General features: G+C 42.0%; 4 protein-coding genes across 15 annotated transcripts; 2 read left to right on the top strand and 2 right to left on the bottom strand.

Moving 5' to 3' along the window:
* Positions 1–69: 69 nt before the first annotated feature.
* On the top strand, positions 70–8,572 carry LOC107266941 (tetratricopeptide repeat protein 28). 2 transcript variants are annotated; one of them, XM_015738012.2, is made up of 11 exons: positions 70–1,023; positions 1,189–1,446; positions 1,520–1,922; positions 1,997–2,554; positions 2,626–2,921; positions 3,006–5,709; positions 5,785–6,293; positions 6,377–6,739; positions 6,824–7,061; positions 7,131–7,343; positions 7,425–8,572. In XM_015738012.2, exons 1-11 carry the CDS (start codon positions 1,000–1,002, stop codon positions 8,063–8,065), a joined length of 6,207 nt encoding a protein of 2,068 aa, XP_015593498.1. In that variant the 5' UTR covers positions 70–999; the 3' UTR covers positions 8,066–8,572. The 2 variants fall into 2 exon arrangements, with proteins under 2 accessions (XP_015593498.1, XP_015593497.1); XM_015738011.2 differs by having other exon boundaries at positions 1,997–2,563.
* A 266-nt stretch (positions 8,573–8,838) lies between these two features.
* LOC107266943 (peptidyl-tRNA hydrolase 2, mitochondrial) lies at positions 8,839–9,790 on the bottom strand. 2 transcript variants are annotated; one of them, XM_025084125.1, is made up of 4 exons: positions 9,639–9,790; positions 9,373–9,554; positions 9,124–9,321; positions 8,839–9,056 (listed from the first exon to the last, which is right to left on the bottom strand). In XM_025084125.1, exons 2-4 carry the CDS (start codon positions 9,514–9,516, stop codon positions 8,874–8,876), a joined length of 525 nt encoding a protein of 174 aa, XP_024939893.1. In that variant the 5' UTR covers positions 9,517–9,554; positions 9,639–9,790; the 3' UTR covers positions 8,839–8,873. The 2 variants fall into 2 exon arrangements, with proteins under 2 accessions (XP_024939893.1, XP_015593499.1); XM_015738013.2 differs by lacking the exon at positions 9,639–9,790 and having other exon boundaries at positions 9,124–9,303; positions 9,373–9,591.
* Positions 9,791–11,022: 1,232 nt separating this feature from the next.
* Positions 11,023–19,426, top strand: LOC107266635. Of its 9 annotated transcripts, XM_015737309.2 has the most exons (20): positions 11,023–11,040; positions 11,147–11,244; positions 12,339–12,639; positions 13,157–13,274; positions 13,348–13,487; positions 13,571–13,669; positions 13,929–14,042; positions 14,106–14,213; positions 14,403–14,795; positions 14,879–15,187; positions 15,271–15,543; positions 15,622–15,760; positions 15,850–15,993; positions 16,080–16,530; positions 17,261–17,386; positions 17,515–17,793; positions 17,907–18,081; positions 18,159–18,377; positions 18,445–18,561; positions 18,638–19,426. In XM_015737309.2, the coding sequence occupies exons 3-20, from the start codon at positions 12,484–12,486 to the stop codon at positions 18,821–18,823; spliced, it is 3,546 nt and encodes a 1,181-aa protein (XP_015592795.1). In that variant the 5' UTR covers positions 11,023–11,040; positions 11,147–11,244; positions 12,339–12,483; the 3' UTR covers positions 18,824–19,426. The 9 variants fall into 9 exon arrangements, with proteins under 9 accessions (XP_015592795.1, XP_015592792.1, XP_015592797.1 ...); XM_015737307.1 differs by lacking the exons at positions 11,023–11,040; positions 11,147–11,244 and adding an exon at positions 12,032–12,199; XM_015737306.2 differs by lacking the exons at positions 11,023–11,040; positions 11,147–11,244 and having other exon boundaries at positions 12,021–12,639.
* Position 19,427: 1 nt separating this feature from the next.
* LOC107266641 lies at positions 19,428–21,536 on the bottom strand. Of its 2 annotated transcripts, none has more exons than XM_025084100.1 (2): positions 20,312–21,536; positions 19,428–20,217 (listed from the first exon to the last, which is right to left on the bottom strand). In XM_025084100.1, exons 1-2 carry the CDS (start codon positions 20,739–20,741, stop codon positions 20,120–20,122), a joined length of 528 nt encoding a protein of 175 aa, XP_024939868.1. In that variant the 5' UTR covers positions 20,742–21,536; the 3' UTR covers positions 19,428–20,119. The 2 variants fall into 2 exon arrangements, with proteins under 2 accessions (XP_024939868.1, XP_015592815.1); XM_015737329.2 differs by having other exon boundaries at positions 19,428–19,975.
* Between the last annotated feature and the right edge of the window lie 73 nt (positions 21,537–21,609).

Here is a 21,609-nt window from a genome sequence, read left to right as displayed (position 1 = left end):
AATCACAGCAACTGCTGTTGTAATCACATTTTATCGCTCAATCTATATTATCTTATCTGACGTAATAGTCAAACACTTTGGATATTCTACTAGAAGATAATACGAAGTTTCCCATCAAGTATCAAAACAAACAATAAATTGCAAAATGTATGTCATGTAAGAGCATACTATAATATTGTATTAAGACATAAAAAACTTTCTATATTGACTATGCATTATAAGGAATGCTGAAAACAATTTAAAATCTGTCTAATGTCTTGCATATTCATAGAAATATGTGTTAATCTATTTATAAGTGTTAATATAGAAATATCGAGTTTGACATTTTAAATTGTACGAGTACAGAAACGAGTATCAACGACATAGTGAGAATTTGGAGCTGTTGCGTAAAGACTACCTATAGATCAGTAAGATAGTCCATCAGGCATGGCCCAGGGCTACAAATAAGTGTCTATAGTTATGCGGAGTGTGCAGGTAAGTTGGCAGTAGGAGTATAGTAGGCAGTGGAGAAGGGATAGAAGGAGTAGGAGCATACGGGATCCGGGGCCTAAGTTACTCTTTTATAAGTGTGGACGGGGCCTTCTTATGCAGGTACAAAGAGGAATACCTTTACACACCTGTGTCCCACTCTTGGAGCCCAAGGGGGAACCTGGGGTCACATTCCAAGATGGCTGTGCCTGAGGAATGCAGTGGGTGCCCCCCTAAGACGCCTTCCTCCCTCCTTTTTTATTAATCAATCCAATTTATTCGTTCTATCGAAAACAAACCCCCATTTTCTTGGGACCGCGTTACCTCAAGTTCGGGAGCGTTAACGCGCGCGGTTCATCCACGTCTACTTATTTGTGAATCGAATCGAATAATTCTGTGTGACTATTGGCAAGAAGATTGTAAGTCCTAGAAAGAAGGGCCTTACATACCGAAGCTCCGGTCTTATCTAATGGACCCCCTCTGCCTCGGATAATGCCCACGCAAGAGGATGCTACCGGCTCGTTTTAAACAATGTCTCATAGGGATATCTCTGAGGTAATTAAACAATCCCACTGTTTGTGAATTCATTCAAGAAAATTCATTTGTTTTGTTCCTATAAGTACTCTGTTATTAGAACTTTGGAATGTGGAATATCCAAGGATTTTCTTACTCTATTTAAGATCATCAGAATAGTGTATTACTCTTGGACAAACGTTCCAGGTGGAGCCCGAAGGTACGTCGGCCTTGGCTGCCGGATCGCGGACCTTATTCCTGGAGACGGTGCGACGGAGTAATGCAGCATGTCAGAATGGAGATTATGCCTTGGCTGCAACACTCTACACCGAAGCGCTTGCTCTAGATCCTCTCAGCCATGTATTATATTCAAATAGATCAGCGGCGCGTCTTAAAATGGGATTATTTGCACTTGCACTACAGGACGCTGTGAGAGCTACTGAACTTAGTCTTCAATGGCCAAAAGTATAAAAACTAAAATTCTATATTGATACGCAGCTAATACAGTATTCTGAAATTAGATTGTTTTCTTTCACAGGCGTATTATCGCCAGGGTGTCGCCCTACAATGTTTGGGGCGTCATGGAGAAGCCTTAGTTGCATTCAGTGCTGGACTAGCTCGGGATCCTTCCAACTGTCAACTATTATCTGGACTGGTGGAGGCTTCGTTAAAGTCCCCTTTACGACCGACATTGGAACCGACTTTTCAGCAATTGCGTGCGATGAAGCTCGACGAATCACCTTTCGTTGTTATTTCCGTTGTCGGCCAAGAATTACTCGGTGCAGGACAGTACAGGGCAGCAGCTGGTGTCTTGGAAGCTGCATTGACTATTGGCTCCTGCAGCTTAAAGCTTAGGGGTTCTGTATTCTCAGCGCTATCAAGTGCTTACTGGGCACTCAATTCCTTGGATAAAGCAATAGGATATATGCAACAAGATCTGGGTACCCTTCATATCTGTAATATTTTTCTGTTTTTACAAAAGTTCGTCGCCAATACATTTCATAAATCTTTTTAGGAGTGGCACGTTCCCTAGGAGACACCCAGGGCGAATGCAGAGCTCATGGAAACTTGGGATCAGCGTATTTCAGCAAAGGTAGCTTTAAGGAAGCTCTCACTGCTCACAGATATCAGCTTGTTCTCGCTATGAAATGCAAGGATACCCAGGCTGCAGCATCAGCTCTTACGAGTTTGGGCCATGTATACACGGCTATTGGGGATCTACCAAATGCTCTGGCTTCACACAAACAATGTGTACAGCTTGTGAAACAAATGGGCGATCGACTTCAGGAAGCTAGAGAGATCGGAAACGTCGGCGCGGTGTACTTGGCTATGGGAGAGTTTGAGAGCGCAGTGGATTGTCATACGCAACACTTGAGGATAGCACGACGTCTTGGAGATCGCGTAGAGGAGGCCAGGGCCTTCAGTAATCTTGGATCATCGCATCATTATCGAAGGAATTTCGGTCAGGCTATGGCGTATCATGAGAACGTCCTTCGAATAGCTCAGGAACTTGGCGACAGAGCCATAGAGACCAGAGCATATGCTGGGCTCGGTCATGCGGCCAGATGTGCAGGTAGAGACTGTACGAAAACAGCGGGAAAGTATTCAATGACGTGCGTGATAAAATCAGAAGTGATGTTTCAGGCGATCTGGCCCAAGCGAAATTGTGGCACCAGAGACAGCTCGACGTCGCCTTAGCCACCAAGGACAAAGTAGCTGAAGGACGCGCTTGCAGTAACTTGGGAATCGTCTATCAACTACTTGGAGAACACGACGCGGCTTTGAAGCTGCATCAGGCACATTTGGGCATTGCCAGGACACTTGGGGACAGAGCTGGCATGGGTAGAGCTTATGGAAATATTGGAAATGCTTATAATGCATTGGGGTATTACGAACAAGCTATCAAATATCATAAGCAAGAACTTACGATAAGTAAAGAGGTATATTACCGTCTCCGTTATTTATAAATAATAATGATATTTATACAATTTCTTATGTAACTGAAAAAAATGATGTCTTTATAGGTAAATGATCGTAGTTCAGAGGCTAGTACTCATGGAAATTTGGCGGTAGCTTACCAGGCCGTTCAAGGTCACGAAGCTGCCCTGAGACATTACAGGGCGCATTTGGCTATAGCCCGTGAACTTAAGGATGCCGCTGGAGAGGCCTGTGCCCTTTTGAATCTTGCCAACTGTCTTTCATCTAGAGGAAGGTTCGAAGAGGCTGTACCATATTATGAGAACTATCTAATGCTATCCCAAGAGTTACATGATGTGGAAGGAGAAGCCAAGGCCTGCCATTTTTTGGGCTATGCTCATTACTGTCTGGGCAATCACCGAGAGGCAGTACGATATTACGATCAAGATCTGGCACTGGCGAAGGATTTGCAGGACAAATCCGGAATGGGAAGAGCTTATTGCAACCTGGGCCTCGCGCATTTGGCTCTGGGTAACTTGGACACTGCTCTAGAATGTCAGAAATACTATCTTGCAATTGCTCATATGACTAAACATCTAGCTGGGAAATTTCGAGCTTTAGGAAATATCGGTGACTGTCTTATCCGTCTGGGAGAAATTGAAGAAGCAATAAAGATGCATCAACGACAATTGAACCTTGCACGTCAAGCAGCAGATCGTAGTTTAGAAGCTGCGGCCTACGGAGCTCTTGGCATTGCTCACAGAGTTACCAGAAATCTGGACAAGGCTCTAGGATTTCATACGCAGGAGTTAACTTTGCGACAGGAAGCTGGCGACTTACGTGGAGAATGCCGTGCTCATGGCAATTTGGGTGCTGTTCATATGGCACTAGGTCAGTACACGCATGCGGTTAAGTGTTACCAGGAACAGTTGGAAAGATCCCGAGAGTTGGCCGATTCTGGAATGGAAGCTCAGGCATTAGGTAACCTTGGTATAGCTAGACTAAATATGGCACATTACGAGGATGCAATTGGATATTTCGAACAACAATTGGCTACCTTGGAACCGTTGACTGCTGGCACAGCTTTACTTGATAAGACTCGTGCTTTAGGAAACCTGGGTGACTGTTACGAGGCTTTAGGAGATCCCGAGGAAGCTATTAAATGCCATGAACAACAGCTAACGGCAGCTACTAGATTAAGAAGTGTGAGAGATCAAGAAAGAGCTTACAGAGGACTTGGCAGAGCTCGTGAAGCATCTGGGAACTTACAGCAGGCACTCGTGTGTTTCGAGAAGAGGTTGGTGGCAGCTCATGAAGTTGACAGTCCTGAAGCTCGTGGTGCGGCATACGGTGACTTAGGTAGAATACATGCAGCTTTGGGTAATCACGAACAGGCCGTGAGCTGCTTGTCGCATCAATTGGCTTTGGCTAGAGGTTTAGGAGATAAGGCTGCAGAAGCAGAGGCTGCTAGCGGCCTCGGTGCTGTACATCTACTTATGGATGATCCCAATTCAGCTTTACGACATCATCAGCTGGAACTTTCAATTGCAGAAGGTTTGGATGCTGCTGGCTTACAAGCCAGAGCTTGTGCAAATTTAGGTGCTACTCAAGAAGCTTTGGGACAACTCGAGGAAGCTATCAGACTGCAGGAACAGTCATTGAGTCTTGCAGCTGCTGCTGGTGATCAGCCAGCAAGGGCTGCAGCTTTCTCCAGCCTTGGTCGCCTTCATCATCTCTGTGGCGATTTGGCGCGCGCTCTTAGCTACCTGCAGTCTGGCCTGTCACTTTCTGAAGGTTTGGGAAGACGTGAAGAAGCAGCACGACTCCGACACCGATTGGGTTTAGTGCACTGGGAAGCTGGAGAAACAACAACGTCAGTCGAGCAGCTTGAAAAGGCCGCGAACCTCCTAGAATCTTTGGATGGATCATCATCACTCATCTGTGGCCAACCAAGTAGATCAGACTTACTCTCTGACACATACAGAATGTTACAGAAAGTTCTTGTAAGTCTCAATAGGGCTGAAGAGGCATTAAATTGGGCGGAACGGTCCAGAAGATCCAGAAGTAACAATCTCGAGGATGCCACGCATTACTCAGAGATTATAGACCGTCAACGAGGTATAATTTTGTACTATAGTGAGGCCGGTAGCGAGTTGCACGCATGGTGCTTAGCTCCAGGTCGTGGTCTTCTCAGATTCCACTCAATGACTCTAGACGACGGTGTGAATCTTGAAAAAAGGGTGTCTGAAGCACGTGAGGCACTATTGGGAGAGTCCAACGAACTCGTCGAGGAATCCACGAAGATGCCGTCCAGGGGTCATCGCCTAAATGCGAGTTCTTACAGCTTAAGTAGTCTATTCAGTGTAGGATCCGTTAGTTCTCGGGCAGGAAGTGCTCGTTGGGGTCGCGGAGTGAAAGGACCAGTATGGCAAGCGCCACAACCAATGCAATTTCTTTACGACGTTCTTCTTGCTCCTTTTGAAGATCTCTTACCACCTGCCAGAAAGGAACTGATTCTAGTAGTAGAAAAATCATTATACCTTGCACCACTTCCTGCACTGCAGTCCAGTCCTGGGGAGGATTATCTATGCGAAAGGTTCTCCTTGCTCGTAGTACCATCTTTAGCAGCCTTGAAGAAGAGATCCAGGACGCCAATGCCGGAAGGTGGTGCAACAGTAGCTGCGCTGGTTGCAGGAAATCCCATCCTACCTGAGGAAGCCAGAGAAGAGCATGCATGGCCCGATAGTGTCCCGTCTGCAGAAACTGAAGCTGGTATTGTTGCTGAACTACTGGAGTCGCGTCCCCTCATTGGTTAATATTATATTTATTAACCATATTTATTCATGATCTGTTAAAAACTTAATTTCTCAATATTTTATTTCACAGGCTTAGAGGCAACGAGATCAGCTGTATTAAGATCCCTACCAGACGCAGAATGCGTACACCTCACGACGCCAGTTCTTTGGAACTCAGCGAGTTTGGCACTGACTGCAGATCAATGCGAGGAACCAACGGAGAGACCAGAGTACCTGTTAAACTGTACAGATATCTTAAGACTGAGACTGACTGCTCGTTTGGTCGTTATATCCAGTGGCCACTGCTGGAATTCTACGGATAACAATAATACAGGCATTACGTCTGATGGAGTGCAACATCTTGCCAAGACATTATTAAACGCGGGCGCTCAGTGTGTCCTTATTGGAATGTGGCCAGTCCCACCTACTGCAGGTAGCATACTGCTACGAGCATTCTACAGTGCTATGCTACAAGGTGCTAGAGCCTCTAGAGCATTAGCTGAAGCAATGCAGACTGTTCAACACACTAGACACTTCGCTCACCCAGCAAACTGGGCTGGATGGTTACTCCTTGGTGGCGATGCAAGACTATCGAATAAGGTAAATAAAGTTTATAGTTAGGCTATAGCAATTTGATTATTAACATGTATTAGAATTGTTACTTGACATTTTTATCGACGCAGGTTGCTCTCATGGGTCAAGCACTGGCAGAATTGTTGCGCAGCGGTCCAGAACAAAGTCGGGATGCATTGCGAGTTACGTTGCATCTCGTTGAGAAATCGTTGCAGAGAATCCATCGTGGTCAAAAGAATGCAATGTATACGACTCAACGTAGTATAGAGAATAAAGTTGGTACAGCTGCTGGTTGGAAAGAATTGCTTATGTCAGTAGGATTTAGATTTGAGCCTGCTGGCAATGGTATTCCCTCTTCTGTATTCTTTCCACAAAGTGATCCTGAAGAAAGGCTGACCAGATGCAGTGCTAGTTTACAAGCATTGTTGGGATTAGGTGCTTCTTCTTTGCATGCTCTCGTTAGACTTTTGCAGGTATGGATAAAGAAAAAAAACGAACCAAAAATATTGTAATCTACAAAATACATTATTTATTTATACCTCTTTCGACTTACTCAGGTACCGGAGGCCGCCGAAGATGTTATTTCCGCTATGCGTCGAGCCAGCTGTGCCACGGAAGGTCAAGAGGTTACGCTACCAGTTCGTGTCTGGAGAGCTGCAGGATCTCATGAATTGTTTGCTAGTTTAGGATTTGACCTCATGGAAGTTGGACAATCAGAAGTGACACTACGAACTGGAAAGCAAGCATCACGACGAGCCGTGCAATTTGCTCTTCAGGCGCTCCTCGCGCTGTTTGGTAAAATATTATTTAGAAATTAATTTTTTGAATTTAAATGGTATTACACGTATAAAAATTATGTTACAGATACGCAGGAAGCACCCAAGAGTCTAAGTTTGGATTGCAGCAGTTCTATGGAAAGTCTGGCCTCCGTTACTCCCACCGAGACACATTTACCTGAACGTCCAAGACTAGGAGGTGCATTTGCAAGCTATGTACGACATCGCGGTGAACCAGATGGCAAAACAACAGAACCACCGAACATTCCCATATCGCGACAAATTTCTCAAAACGGTGGAGGTGCGCATAATTTTCTATTTTCACAAAAAATAGCGTTCATCAACATCAATGAATGCATGTATTTATACAAAGCACTTGTAGGAGAATCCGATGCAGCCTTTACACCAAGTCCTCCGATAGCACTAAACCTAAATCACCAAACGCGAATAAGGAATCTCTACCCTGATCAAAGTACCAGACCGGGTTCAAGTTCTAGCAGTTCAGCCACGGATTGGGACAATGGACATGCGACAGTACTACGAAGACAACCACTGCCACCGTTGCCAGCCACAGTTTTAGAAAGGCTCAGTGTCAGGACGGAAATTGGACCCAATTCACCGAGGAAACCGCGTCATCCTACATCCAACGAAGACATAAGTCCACAGACGGAAACTTCGCAATCTACTGAGGCCCATCCTCACAATCTAAGAAATTTGGCGACCTCCCTGACAAGCCTGACGCGTGAATTAACACCTACAATTTCTGAAGTGTACCATGAGAGAAACCTTGGACTTGGTTTAGCACCCTCCCTTTCAAAACTTCTGGAAGAAGTCGGCTCCGTCACGGAAAATGATCCGAATCAGATAACTAGACCAGGTCATAGTCAAACGCAGAATTGGTTGCAAAATGAGCCAGAATTATGTCGACGCGATGAAGCTGATGGTAGATCTATTGCTGAATCGCAGTGTAGTGCTACAAGCTCGAACAAAATACACAGAAAGGCACCGCCGCCGCCAGTATAGATTATTTATGACATACTCGTGTAGTTGGATTGTGAGATCAGTTACAGTGAGGATCCAACTTGTTTATGCCTTACAATTTGAAAGATTCACCTGAATATAGAAATGATTTCGCGTTCGAACCGTAGGTGCAAGCTAAGAGTATTAATGCGGAAAACAGTACTGGGTACCAAAGAGAACACTAGATAAGGTAGGCAGATCTAAAAAACAAAGAGGAATATGGAGAAGGATGTGGGACAGGATCGCCCAGTGAATATTTAAGCTAAGTCTGATTTAGAAGAAAAATAGAGATGCTTCATGTTAACGTGTTTGTTGGGAAGCACTTGCATTGAGAAATACCTTGGGCAGTAGAGTAAAGAAAATTACTTGAATTGATACCCAATACTATATTTCTATACTCTTAAAAGTGAACTATGTACTATATTACCCCATAAGTAAAGTATGTGTAAGATATTGTATTATGTATGATGAATTCAAAATAAAAAAATCGTACATCGCACGTCTACATAATGTGACTGAAATATTTATTATGCTTGATTATTAACTCTTTGGGTGCAGAGTTCTTCACATTTAAACGCTCACTAGACACATATATGCATCCATAGCCCTCAAAGGATTAATTAATGAAATAGACACCATGTATTGAATATTTGCTATACATGCTTCAAACAATTATTAACCATTCGGCATATGAGTAATAAGTTTTTTTATAATGAACTACACCATTAGTGTATTGCTTTGACCAATGCCAATTTTCCACACACAAAAATAAAATCCTTGTCCATATTCACATCATTTATTTTTAATAATATCAAAACAATTTTAAGTGTCCTGTGACTTTATCAATTAACTCAATAGGACCTGGACCAATCCCGCACACAGTTCTGCTACCAGATGCAATCTGTGTACGCCCTGCATCTTGAACAACGTTTGTGAGAAGACCAACAGATCTAGCATGTTTTGCTAATTCTAGCAATGCAGCCTCATTGTCGACCTAAAAACCTTACTTTCAGTAACTATTAAAAATTTATAATTATTTGTAACTTTCACAAAGTAAATACCTTAAGTGTTATCTTTGCCTGACCACAATCCTCCCAAGATTTTAATATAGCAGGATGCTTTTGTGCTGCCTTGTATGCAGCAACAGCAGCATGTGCACATTGGGCAGCAACTTTTCCTTTGCCCATTTTCAAGTCAGTTCTAATAACCAAAACAAGTTTATAATCATCATCTTCAGAGCCCTGTAATGAATAATAAACCTATTTATTTTGTAGCAATGAGGCTTAAAAATATGTAGAAAATATACAAACTGTGACAATATCCTTAGCAAGTATAGTCTCACGTTTCTGCTCACTTCTTATTAATTTATATATACAGAAACTTATTGTAGCTGCTAGAGCGATAATGATTTTTGGATCAGCTCCGTATTCAATAATCTCACGCAGAATATTCATAATATTCTCTACTTCATTGATGCTTCACCGGTAATTCACTTGCAAATTATTAAAAAAAAAAATACTACCTACATGTGGTACAACCAAACTCCAGATACTATAATATAAATCAGTGTACTAACCACTGAACTCTAACCATAATGGAATCTGTATGCCTTCCTTCCTTCCTTTCCTTATGGCTGTATCCCCAATGGGGGACATATGCCAGTAACTGGTCCTAATAATCAAGGTTGGAAGTTCGACACTAGATGGCGATGTACTTTGCTAGACGGGCCTTATTCAACTCAGCGTGAGGGGACCTACACAAAGTTTATACACCGAATCCGAACAGTGTTGGGCGAAATCCGTATAAATACTCACTTAAGTTTTCATATGAAAACCCATTAGTGAATGCCGCTGGAAGCTGGGCGCGAACCTCCAACCTTTCGGTCGTGAATCCGCTACCCTATCCACTGGGCTACGGCCGCCCCTGGAATCTGTATGCCTGTATCCAGAGGTAATCCGGCCCACAGCTTCTATATACTACCGTTGAGTGTAGATAGGTATAGAGGTGCGAAGGACGTGGTGGGGGTATGTCAAGCATATACTATAGTAAAATTTTAGTTCCAATCCCCGCGAATAGATGGCGCCCCAAAAATCCCAAGCTAGAGTCCCTCTAGTAAAAGTCCGGCCAACGGTGCGGCTTGTTAGTGATTGGCTCCGCCATATTATGGGCTCTTTCCGAAATAGAATGGTGTGTGTGAATACGTATATGAGAGAGATTGGCATTGTGTAGTATGGGTAGTGTTAAGCCCTGTACGGCGGGTTGCCTGTACTTGGCGCGAGACTCGACCGAGTCTCTTGATTGTAAAGATTGATAGTTTGAAAATCCGTGCGCAATGTTATGGTGGCGCCACACAAGCCCTTAATATGGCGTCCCTTTCGGGTGTTGGCCGGACTCACGGTCGTACATACAGGTCTTGCAACTCCCTTGGAGGGGGTAGTCTTCTTTTAGAAGCATTGTTCATTTCGCTTCATGACCACAAGAGGCGTTGCGATCAAGCGATCCGTTCCTATTTCTCTCTCCCACAGCCGATTGTAGAGTGAGATAGATAAGGGGCCCGTTCCTATTTCTCTCTCCCACAGCTGACTGTAGAGTGAGATAGATAAGGGGGTCGCTCGATCACAGCGACGCTTGTGACTAAAAATTAAAATGTGCCGTGCTTCAAAACCACGTCTACCCCCACCGCTGAAAATTGGGCGAGTTGCAAGACCTGTATGTAAGACCGTCGCCGGACTCTTACTAGAGAGACTGTAGCTTGGGATTTTCGGGGCCCCATCTACCAGCCAGGATTGGAACTAAAATTTTACTATAGTATATGCTTGACATACCCCCACCACGTCCTCCGCACCACTATACCTATCTACACTCAACGTTAATACCAGCCACGCCAGCACAAAGCCAGCACTAAAGTACAAATTTATGAAAAATGTCCAGGTACTGCTATATAAATTCGTGTACATCGATGTGGAGTCCTACCGCAGGTTTATCTTTTTTTAAATAAATATTTCCTAATTGCAAATAGTTTTGAATATTGTTTGCTAATAACATGGCTTTATTACTAAAGTCATCCAGCTTAAACTTTTTCAGACTGTACAGTGTGTAATGCAGCAGGCTGCTACCCATGTCCTGTGTCCTTGCTATCTCTCTCTGCTCGCCCCCATCACTGCCGTACGCGTTCCAGTATAGTAAGAGTTCAGTGAGACTACCAAATACCACCAAATGACCACCAATCGATTGGTAAAAAGAAAAATGTCAAAAGTCAAAGTAGGGGGCTAACTTTGCGGAGTTGGGTTTTAGATGGTGCTTTTATCTTAGTACACTAGTTGCTTCTGATATGTCGCTACTAACGATAAAACGGAAGCTGAAGCTTTTTTCGAATCGCTTTACTTTGAAAACATTTATCCCCTCCTTCATCTTTGACTTATTTTTGTTTTCACTTTTGTTTATTTTTACTTCGAGGAAAGCCTCGAGTTTTGCTAAAGTCATGCGGTATTGTAAAAGTTTTAACTATAAACAAATTTATAGTCGGTTGAAGATCAGATCATATCGGTGACATGATTTGAAAATTCACTTTTTAGCATTATAGCTAGTTTCAGTAAAATAAAAGAAAACAAATATTGATTATTCTTTTCTAATAGCAAGAATTTCGTTTGTTTAATTTATACTAAACTCTTCTGATTTAGTATAGATTCAACTTCTTTATACGTATACATATGTATGTTTCAAAAAAGCTGTGCAACTATACTGTATTGGGCACTAGCTTTAAGCATTAAATAATAATATTATTGCAATAATTTTTGGTAGAAATAAAATTACTGATTCATCTATTTTTGTTATATTGTTTAATTCTTACTATAATAATAATATACATATCGAAATATTTATAATATACCAAATAATAATGATGGACACTATACTGATCTACCAAAAAATTATACATATAGAAAGTCTGACGGAGAAGGCGGTTAGGCAGCAGATGTCAAGCGGTTTTTAAAAATGGCCGCGGAACCCGGTGCAGTTGAAGTACTTATCGTTGTCAAGTTTCTGCCAATACTCTCGTAATCATCGGGCAAGATACGTCAATGGCCGCGGTTATTATTAAGCCATGATTTTTTATGATGCACTGCCAACTATTTTGACGTAAGAGATTTGTGAACGTTATCTGACAGCCTCTGCCAGTGGCCGCGGACGAAACCCCGTTAATCCCGTTGCACATCTCTAGGAATATCTGCATATTATTCGGTGTTTCTAATTAAAATAACTTCACTTGACTCTCCAGCGACGTCAATTAACTCGTTGACCATCCTGAGCTACATACTTCATTTATTCAACCTGGACAATGATTTCCTGAGATATTACACTGCAAGCATTATTTAGTGATTGTGGGCTTTAAAAGTGATTGTGAACAATTTCAACAAAGGAAAATGTCTCCTGGTGTAAATGATGGGCCTCGCAACACAGGAACTCTTCCTAAGAGTAACCGAAGAAGTGATAGAAATAGAGAACGTTCTGCTGCCAATCAGCAGATCATCACACGCCCTCTCTATCGAGGAGATTTTTCTCAGCACCCCAATAACTTGGTATGAAAACATTAAAAGATTAACAATTTTACTAAAAATATTAAATTTAGTATATTTGTTAATCTTCACAATAATTTATTTTTATCCAACTAATAGTGTGTGATAATGCTTATTTACCATTATTCATTGAGTACAATATAATATTTTATGTTGATTTTCTCACACAATGAAGAGTGTTATCCTTTATACCCTAGTACTAGGCACTCTGATCAAGAATCATTCTATATGGAGATGCCTACAAGTTACAAGACTATTAATAGATGGTGAAATGGCAGGGAGGCTCACTCTCTAAGAATACATATCCAAAGAGTGTGGCGTACCCACATTAATGTCTCAGACAGTAGTCAGTCAGGTGCTTGTTGCACTGTGCTTAGAATATATCTGACCCACCAGATTGGTATGGTTTAGTTTAATAAACTACGATAAAGTTATTTTAGAGTGTTCAATCAATACTTAGAATATTCTGAACAGGAATGATGTGTGTGGTATTTTCATAAGATATTTTTAATACAACCAGTTGCAGCTAGATTGGCAGCCTGTAAGCGAGCGGGAGCCACGCGGAACGACGAAGAACAGCAACACCAGGTCGACCTCTTCCGCACCGTCAGTTACGTATCACGATTTTTCTGACTTTGGTACGATTTTAATTATACTTTCACAGAAAGTCTACAAATAAAACTATTCAACTTAAATTCTTTTCTTTTTCAGCGTCCGAAGTTGGAACTAGACAGGAAAATTACGCCGTAGAAGATTCCACGCTCTGGCAAAGAATGGTTCCGCCAATTGATTCTCGAACTCAGTCACCGCCTCGTCTCCAGGGATCAAAATCCACTAATGTCGACAAAATGGTAGGTGATATTCATTGATATCTAATATATTTGAAAAGTGAATAAACATAGCGGGAGAATACTTAACATTTTTTTTTGTACAGCCGGATCGGGGTCAAGTCGAAAGCCGACTCAGTCAAATTCGGGATTACATTCGTGTAACTTCCACGATGATGGACTCACTCAATCAGTCGAACGATCCAGTATGTCTTATTTTATGAAGTATATAAAGTGTACCACATCATTCGTATATTTTTTAGAATTTGAACTCATAGTTAAGAGCAAAGTGAAAAATGCATATGTAAAAGTATCAGAGGTATCATAACATTTGTGATGCACAAATTATGCCTAGTGAATGGTTTAAGAACTCTTAAATGTTGTGGTATACGTTCCATTGTTTGATGAAACATATTTTGGGCCGTATGTACCATCCTTTGATACTTTATTTCGTATATGCTATAGCGTGCTCAGGCTCAGCATGAGAAGTTGAGTAAAATGGTGGAGGACCTCTATGACAGCGAGACAAAATTGGCGAAACTTCTGGAGGACTATCAGACTCGCAGACTTCCCGATGAGGTTATTGAATAATACCCGCATTCAATTTCTTCTCAATTACTAACAAAATGCATGCGATTTTAGTCCGGTGATCATCCTAAACTACTGTCCAACCAGATGCGACGCTTCACAGAGCTACTCGATGTCTTAAGCACGCAGGAACGCTTTCTCCTGACTAATCCTCCTTGTAGGGTGCGTTGCAATGCATGTATTTATCAATTGCTTATATCAATATCGCATCAATTCATCACACCAGACAATAAATCATATAAGATAAATTAATCATAGCAGTGTAGCACACGCCAAAGTACATAAAGAGCGCATAATTTCGGAACCTTTTGGAGTGAGTAAGATACGATACGCATCTCTTAATTTGGCTAGAATGGAGATAGCGGCAGGGAAGACATCGATGAAAACGAGGACGGGTCCAGGGAAGCTCATCTGCGCAGAAAAATGGAGGAGTCTCAGCGGAAGCTCGCACAGTTACAAGAGCATCAGGCCAATTTGGTTGGAATGCAGTTGCGTGCCAGAGAACGGTTAAACGAAGCACGTCAAGCTCAACAAGCTCTACTACTCCAGGAAAATCAAACGTCTGCTGCCTCTTCTACATGGGAGGGTGGTAATCGGTTACCACAACAGCAACAAACCGAGCAACTAGAATCGGAAACAGCTGCACTACGAGGAAAGCTGGCCCAGTTGCAGAGCAAGAAAAAACGCATGGATCATCTTGTAGCCGAATTGCAGGCCGTGGAGTTATCTGATAGAGGCAGCTGTGTTCGTATATTATCTCATACCTGCTTCTCTTATAATCTATTTAATGCGCTATTTATTAAAGGATGTCTTTGCTATGTTCTTAGAGCTCCGAAGGATCAAGAGCAGTAGGTAGAGACAAAGCAGCTGAATTAGATGCAATGAAAGCTCAATTGGCTCATCTGAAAGTTCTGATGGAAGAAGCCACAAGAGTACGTGAATCTGTGGATTCCGCTTCAGAGGCTGAGCCTGAAGGCGATACAACGATTCAAGGTGGCGACGAGGCTGACTTAGTGGATGAAGAGGCTGGGGGAATGTCTTTCTGTAATTCTTTTGATCATCAGAGCGAGCCTGATGATGTCAGTTACAAAAAGTCAAGGAATTCTGTGGAAAGACCAACGATCGAGCAGGTTCAGGTATACATTCATTTCATTTCATTTTAATCTATATGATAGCTGATAGCAGGTAAGTCGTATACAAATTGCTTTTAACATTTAAGGCTGTTATTGATGAACTAAAGGAACAGTCAGCTTTACTACAGGCGGCTCGTGCGGAACTTCATCGTTTAAAACAACCAACAGCATCTTCGTCTAATGCACCTCCACCTAATCCTCCTTCAATTCCAAATTCGACACCACCTCCTTCTCTGTTGGGATTCTCTGGTGCGGATAAAAAACAAAGCAATAATGTTGGCAACAGTAATAATGCACATGGAGCGGATTTACAATCAGCCCAAGTCAAGCGACGTCAATTAGAGGAACTTATGCGAAAGGTCTGAAGAATTCAAATAGTTGTTACATGATTTCTTTATATTGTTTAATATATAACTGCGAATTTTTAATTTATTTAGGAACAGAGTCAAACTTCTAGTCTCAATCGTGATGTAGGAGGTTCTGATTGGACCAGACGCAGAGGGTCGAATTCACAGATGAGTCATACGAGTACACCATCCAGTATATGGCCTTTACAGTCTCCAGTTACCGCTGCAGGTGACTTCTTGTTATATGAATTGTTAGACTGTCTTCTGAAATTGGCATAATATTTACATTAAACTCATTTTTTGCAACATTCTTTAAAGGGGGTCCAAACGATCAAAATGTAGATGGTATATCTTCATCGGAGAATCTTCTGGATATCGGTCCCCAGGTTCCCGCGACGGAGAACGGCTTCCCAGGCAACTTCTGGGGTTTACCTCCATCCCCGGTGACTCAGCCGCAAACCGGTAAAGAAGCGCATTAGTGACAAGGAGCTAGTCGAAAAAATTGATTTGTAGTACGACCAGTAGACGCAGAATATAATATTCGATAGGAGTAGCGGGATTGGCCGAATACTATCGCCAGCTGTTGCTGGGCTCGCAAGCACAGCAGCTACAGATGATGGGCACGACAATGCAGCAGTGCTGCCAATTGATTTGGTCTCAGCAGCGGGAATTGCAGTCGATGCGAGCCGCGATAACACAGCTGCAGCTGCAGCAACGACAATCGCAAGCGCCGGTACCGCGATCTAACAACTCCGAGGGCCAGGAAGATTACTCCAACCTAAGTCGACCTATTCATCACCTGGGAAGTACGCTAGACGCAGTTTTACCACCCAGCTCGTCTTTGCCGAACCTAGTCTCGTTACCCAATCCCTCGATTACGCCTGTTCATCCAGTTATGGTCACGCCAGCCGCAAATTCTCAACAGCAACATCATCAGCAGCTGAACAATCAGGTACCGCCAGGCAACAGGGCGAACAACTACTGGGATAACTTTAGAAGGTAACTAGACAATGTACGTGTCATTCTACCGCGTTACACCTGATATTTTATTTATCTACGAGTTCGACGACCTTCGCTTGGCACCTGCATACTGTTGAAAAATCATAGGACTCCTAGGAATTTTTATTTACTTATATCGGTGGTTCTATGCATACGAGCTTCATATACACATCATGCACACAGTGCCCTAGTAGATTCTATGCACTTTGTCCTTCGTCTCGGTGTAAGCCTGATGTATCTCAACATGAAATAATAAAAATCATGGCCTATCTTAGCACACCATCATCGTTTACTTATATTCATTTTACCCTCGTTCAATAATTTTTCTCACGCATACATCTCAGTCTATTTGGTCATCTGTTTCTTGCGCTCAAGTACAATTTGAACTAAATATAGAACATATAGGTAGGTGGAAAAATAACTCGGGTTGATGGAAAGTCTATATAATTTTTATTTTACTCATGATATTCTAACCGTTTGCCTCTGGTGTGCCTAATTTTCTAACTCATACTCTTAAATTAGGATTTTCAATGCAGACAGAGTATTGTATTGTTAGACTTTTTCATACAAAGAATAATCGGAAATTTGCGCGTGCTTTTTGACTTTGGCTTTTTAGCAAACAATTCCGATACACGCAGAACATTTCATGGGTGTTATCATCATCACAATCTCATGCAAGCTCGACTCTAAGGCATGCGACATGGTTTGGCATTTCTTTCTGCTTTTTCAGCTACTCCAGGCAAAATCTACTGTCCGGAAGTGCAAAGACAGTAACAGATCACTCTACACCAGCTCCAGCTGCCAATGCCAGTACTTCCAGTAACAGTGCCAGTGGAGGTGTTAATAGTTCTCTCATGTATGTATCTTCCAGTACCTCATAAAAATTTCTTGTTTTTTACCATATAATGCTGCACGATATTTCAACTAACCATGTTGTTCGTTACTAATCTAATCTCTTAAATACTATAACTGGATTTCCTGAAGAAAGGACAAACGGAATCGGGAACACGGAGCAGACAATTTACCACTGCCAACCTTATCAGGAACAGAGGCACAGTACTCACTCAATCTACAGTTGCAGTCAAATTTGCAGCAACAGGAAAGAGATAGAGAGAGGGAGAGTGCGGTCACGCGTAGCAATATTCTCAGCAACGAGACCCATCATCAACAGCAACAAGTTGATAATATCTGGGAGGATAATCACTCCTCTTTTCGGTTGCTGCCTGGCCACAATGAAGATTATTACTCATTACATCATCTCAGGTTAGACTTAAAACATGTCATTTTTTATGACGCTGATATCAATCAATGAAGTCGCTTAACGCGTCGGATACCATTGCAAACATGTAGAACAGTCAATGTGAACTATGCTGTAGCGGTGAAATGAGGGACGTGTTAGGCTCGCTCGTTGCAGCCAACAGAAGACGACCCGATTACCTGGTTATTATTCTAAGAGAAATCAAGGCAATTAGTGAAGATCATCGTCTACGACCACGACTCTTGAGATCCTTACGAGCTTTACAGATTCCGGAACCACCAAACAATCCTCTGGTGGGTAACTAGAAATCCTTCGTATAGATTGGTGGTATTATTGATTAAATTATTGACTTCTATTTGAAATCATCTAGGAAACTGCATTACTATCACAGAATGAAGCTACTGATCAAACAGCTAGTGAAAGCTGTCAGTCCAGTGATGACGATTCAGATTTAGGTGCATGGGGTCCACCAGTTCCCAAATTAGAAAAGACAAATATTTCTTTACCTCAAGTGTTTATGCCACGTAGAGAATCATCATTGGCATCACCATCATGGCGGGAGTCAGCAGAAGATCACTGTGATAATACAGTGAGTAGTGATATCTTGAAATTTAAATAATGTGGGATAACGAATACAATTCTCGTTTTCTAATTAGACTGGTTTTCCTGCTGGTGATGCGAGTGCAGCACCTTCCACATCAATCACTCCAGGATACAATGAAGATCTAGCAGAAGCTGATCAATCACGACCTGAAGCTTCTAATAATCAACAGGTATTACATAATCCAATAAATTAGACTTCTCGTGAGGGAAGACAAATATTGAAAGTCTTTCATTCTTATTCCTTAGATTGCTTCTGATGAAGGACTTAATCAAATCGAAGAAAACGAAACAGAACCCATAGCACATGGTGCAGCTGCTCAAGTAGCAGCAGAAGCAGAAGTCGATTTACAATTAGTAAATGAGGAAGGCGACGTAGAAAGAACGGAAGACGTGATACTCGACAGAATTCCCACACGTCTGTATCATCATTAGTATTTTGTAAGATTCGTCGATGAGAATGAAATCTCGCAATACACCACCAGAGGTCTGTAATTTTTCCACGTCCAGATTATTCTGCAGATCCACTGTGTGGGAATGTGCGAAACGTTTAATAATTATTAATTAATAACGTTTCCATTAATATATTCAAAATTAATGGAAGACGAAAGCCAATAATTCATTCTTCGTCCTTTATTTGTGCTTTTGTCCCCCTAAGTTGATTTCTTTATATTATCACTAACAATGTTCTTTATAGTATTTCTTGTTTCTTCAGTTCTCTCTATTATGCATCTCTTTGATGCTGTAAAGTTTTGTGAACATGAGTAATGCTTGTTTTATTATCGTTCCTATTTAGTGTTGCCTTTGATGCTTATCGTAATATAGGAACTACACACCATCTATATTGCCTACTATAAAGTATGAACTCAATGTATATAGAGCCAAATGAATGGTCTCATAACTTTGTAATAATTGCTGTGGGTAAATTAATTCTTAACCAATTTGAATAAAATAAAATCAAAACAGAAGCTGTAGAGTATAAAGCTCATCAAATGCATAAAGTATTAGGTAAATTGAATAAAACATAAACCACAGATCGTAACTTTTATAGAAAAGTAAATATTTATTTTGTTCCATACACACATGTAGCAACATCATACTTAAGCATTAGGTTTCACATTAACTAAATTACAAATGTGTAATGACTCGCATACACCTCTTTTGCATGTGAATCTAGGATGGATTTACATAACATAGTCCATGGTAAGCTCATATCAATTCACTCCAATTCATAAGTCGTTCAAAATTCTGCCTCAGCAGAGTCATTCAGCAGTTGTTGTTGACGTCTGAGTTGATGCACTGAACATCCATGGGTCTCCAGCAACATTTTCTCAAATTCGGCATCATCCTCATAAGCCTCAGAACAGCCCAATGGCAATAAACCATTAGAAACGGTGTTGCTTAACGAATTATAATTACCTGCTGCCCAGACGCAGCCTGTAAGGGTTGCCGAGGGTTGTACCAAGGACTTACCCTCGGCATTAATTAAGCGTAATGGTGCCGGCTCATAATGCACTTTGACTGGTCTATATTCCTCTGGATCTGGAACTCTTGCACCATGGTAGTAATCGCGGCTGTTACCACCGCCTCTGAAAAGAAATCCGTTCCTTTATCGACTCATTTTCCTAGGTCACTGATCACATTACTCAAGACGAGGCAGACTCCACCGCGTTGATACTTGAAAGAATCCCACCGAATTTCTCGCAATAATATCTCTAACACGATGACACCTTACAACAGTCCTGTGTTTCGCGCACGAATTTGTATCTGAAGAGTATCTCTGGATGTTTCGATTCCAAAAACCTCCAAAGTAGCCAGAGCTAATGGATCTATTTGGGTGAATGGTGATGGTGGGAAGCAATGGATAGAAGAATAGGCATCTCGTTAAAAAGAAAAACAATAACAAACAGGCGTGTGGTTTACCTTCGCGGAACTTCTTCATAGGCGCGAAAAGCGCGAGATCGTCACTATTGCGCTTCCGGTTCCGGCATCGCGATGCGGCGTCGTGGATCGTGCGGCGTTCCCGGAGATGCTCATGGCCATCCTCCCGGTGACCAACAGTTAGTCGCCGCGGAACCTCTGGAATCACGCAAGGGTTATTGATGCAACGGGCGCCTTCGCTATTTTCATAGCTATCGGCATCCGTTTCCATGGCTAAACCGTAGCCACAGTGGTTACGTGTTGCTCCCTTGTGGCTGAAGTCGTTCCGTTGCCCGGCTTCATGCTGATAATTGAAATCCTGAGGGGCACTAGCACGAGAACTCGGCGGAACATAACCATAATATGCATTCGAGGAAACATACAATGGCACGCCATTCATCAAATTGTACACAGCATCGCCAACAACGGCCATCTTTTATGGAATATTTTGTTAAAGTTTTAGCACACACTACTCAAATTGACTCAACGTAACTCGCTCTCACTTGAACGCCGACTGGGCAGCGGGACGCATCATGTTGATGCTTACGGACAGACGCGGCAAATACCGTTATCGGTCGCAGATTCTGATTGGTGCGTTCTCATCCCCACCATCACACAGTTCTACAACTCCATGCCAATTCCAGTATTTTGATTATGAAACTATTCCGTGATTTTCAAGAAAAACGGCGAACGCTGTCCTGCACTGTGCAAACAGCATACGCCAGACATTACTTTATCGATGCAAATAGCATCATCGTGATCGTTGCCTTACGCCGTGGCGTATCCTTTTAACCTCGCTTTCGATACAGGAATACTTTTGAGAGGACGCGGTCAAACGCATGCGCTATTCATTCTTAGAATCGTCGTTTGTTCAATCGCTTCTGCTTATATTTTTATTGTATTCGTTTACGTTGGCGGAAACCATTCGATAGAACACCGGGATGCCAGAAATATGTCGTACAGACGTCGTCATTCGCCACTACTGACATACAGACATCCGTAAATTCGCAAAGGACATCTTGTAGACGTTATTCTGAAGTATGTTTATCCCACCTACGGACGACTTTCTGTCCGTATATCCTATACTTACCTGTCATTTATTGGATGTATTTCTACATTCATCTGACAATTTGCTTCACATGAATAGGATATTCTTATAAGGTATAATAATAATAAATGATAAAAAAGAATAATGGATGATATAAATGCGAACATTAAAACGACGTTCTAAAGATGTCATACTGCGTCGTGTTTAAGACGTCTACCGGATGTATTACGCATAGCATTTCGGCACCATTCGG

This window comes from Cephus cinctus, unplaced genomic scaffold (assembly GCF_000341935.2).
Source record: "Cephus cinctus unplaced genomic scaffold, Ccin1 Ccin1_scaffold0330, whole genome shotgun sequence".
Taxonomy (NCBI): Eukaryota; Metazoa; Arthropoda; class Insecta; order Hymenoptera; family Cephidae; genus Cephus; species Cephus cinctus.
This window is presented reverse-complemented; position numbering and strand designations above follow the sequence as displayed.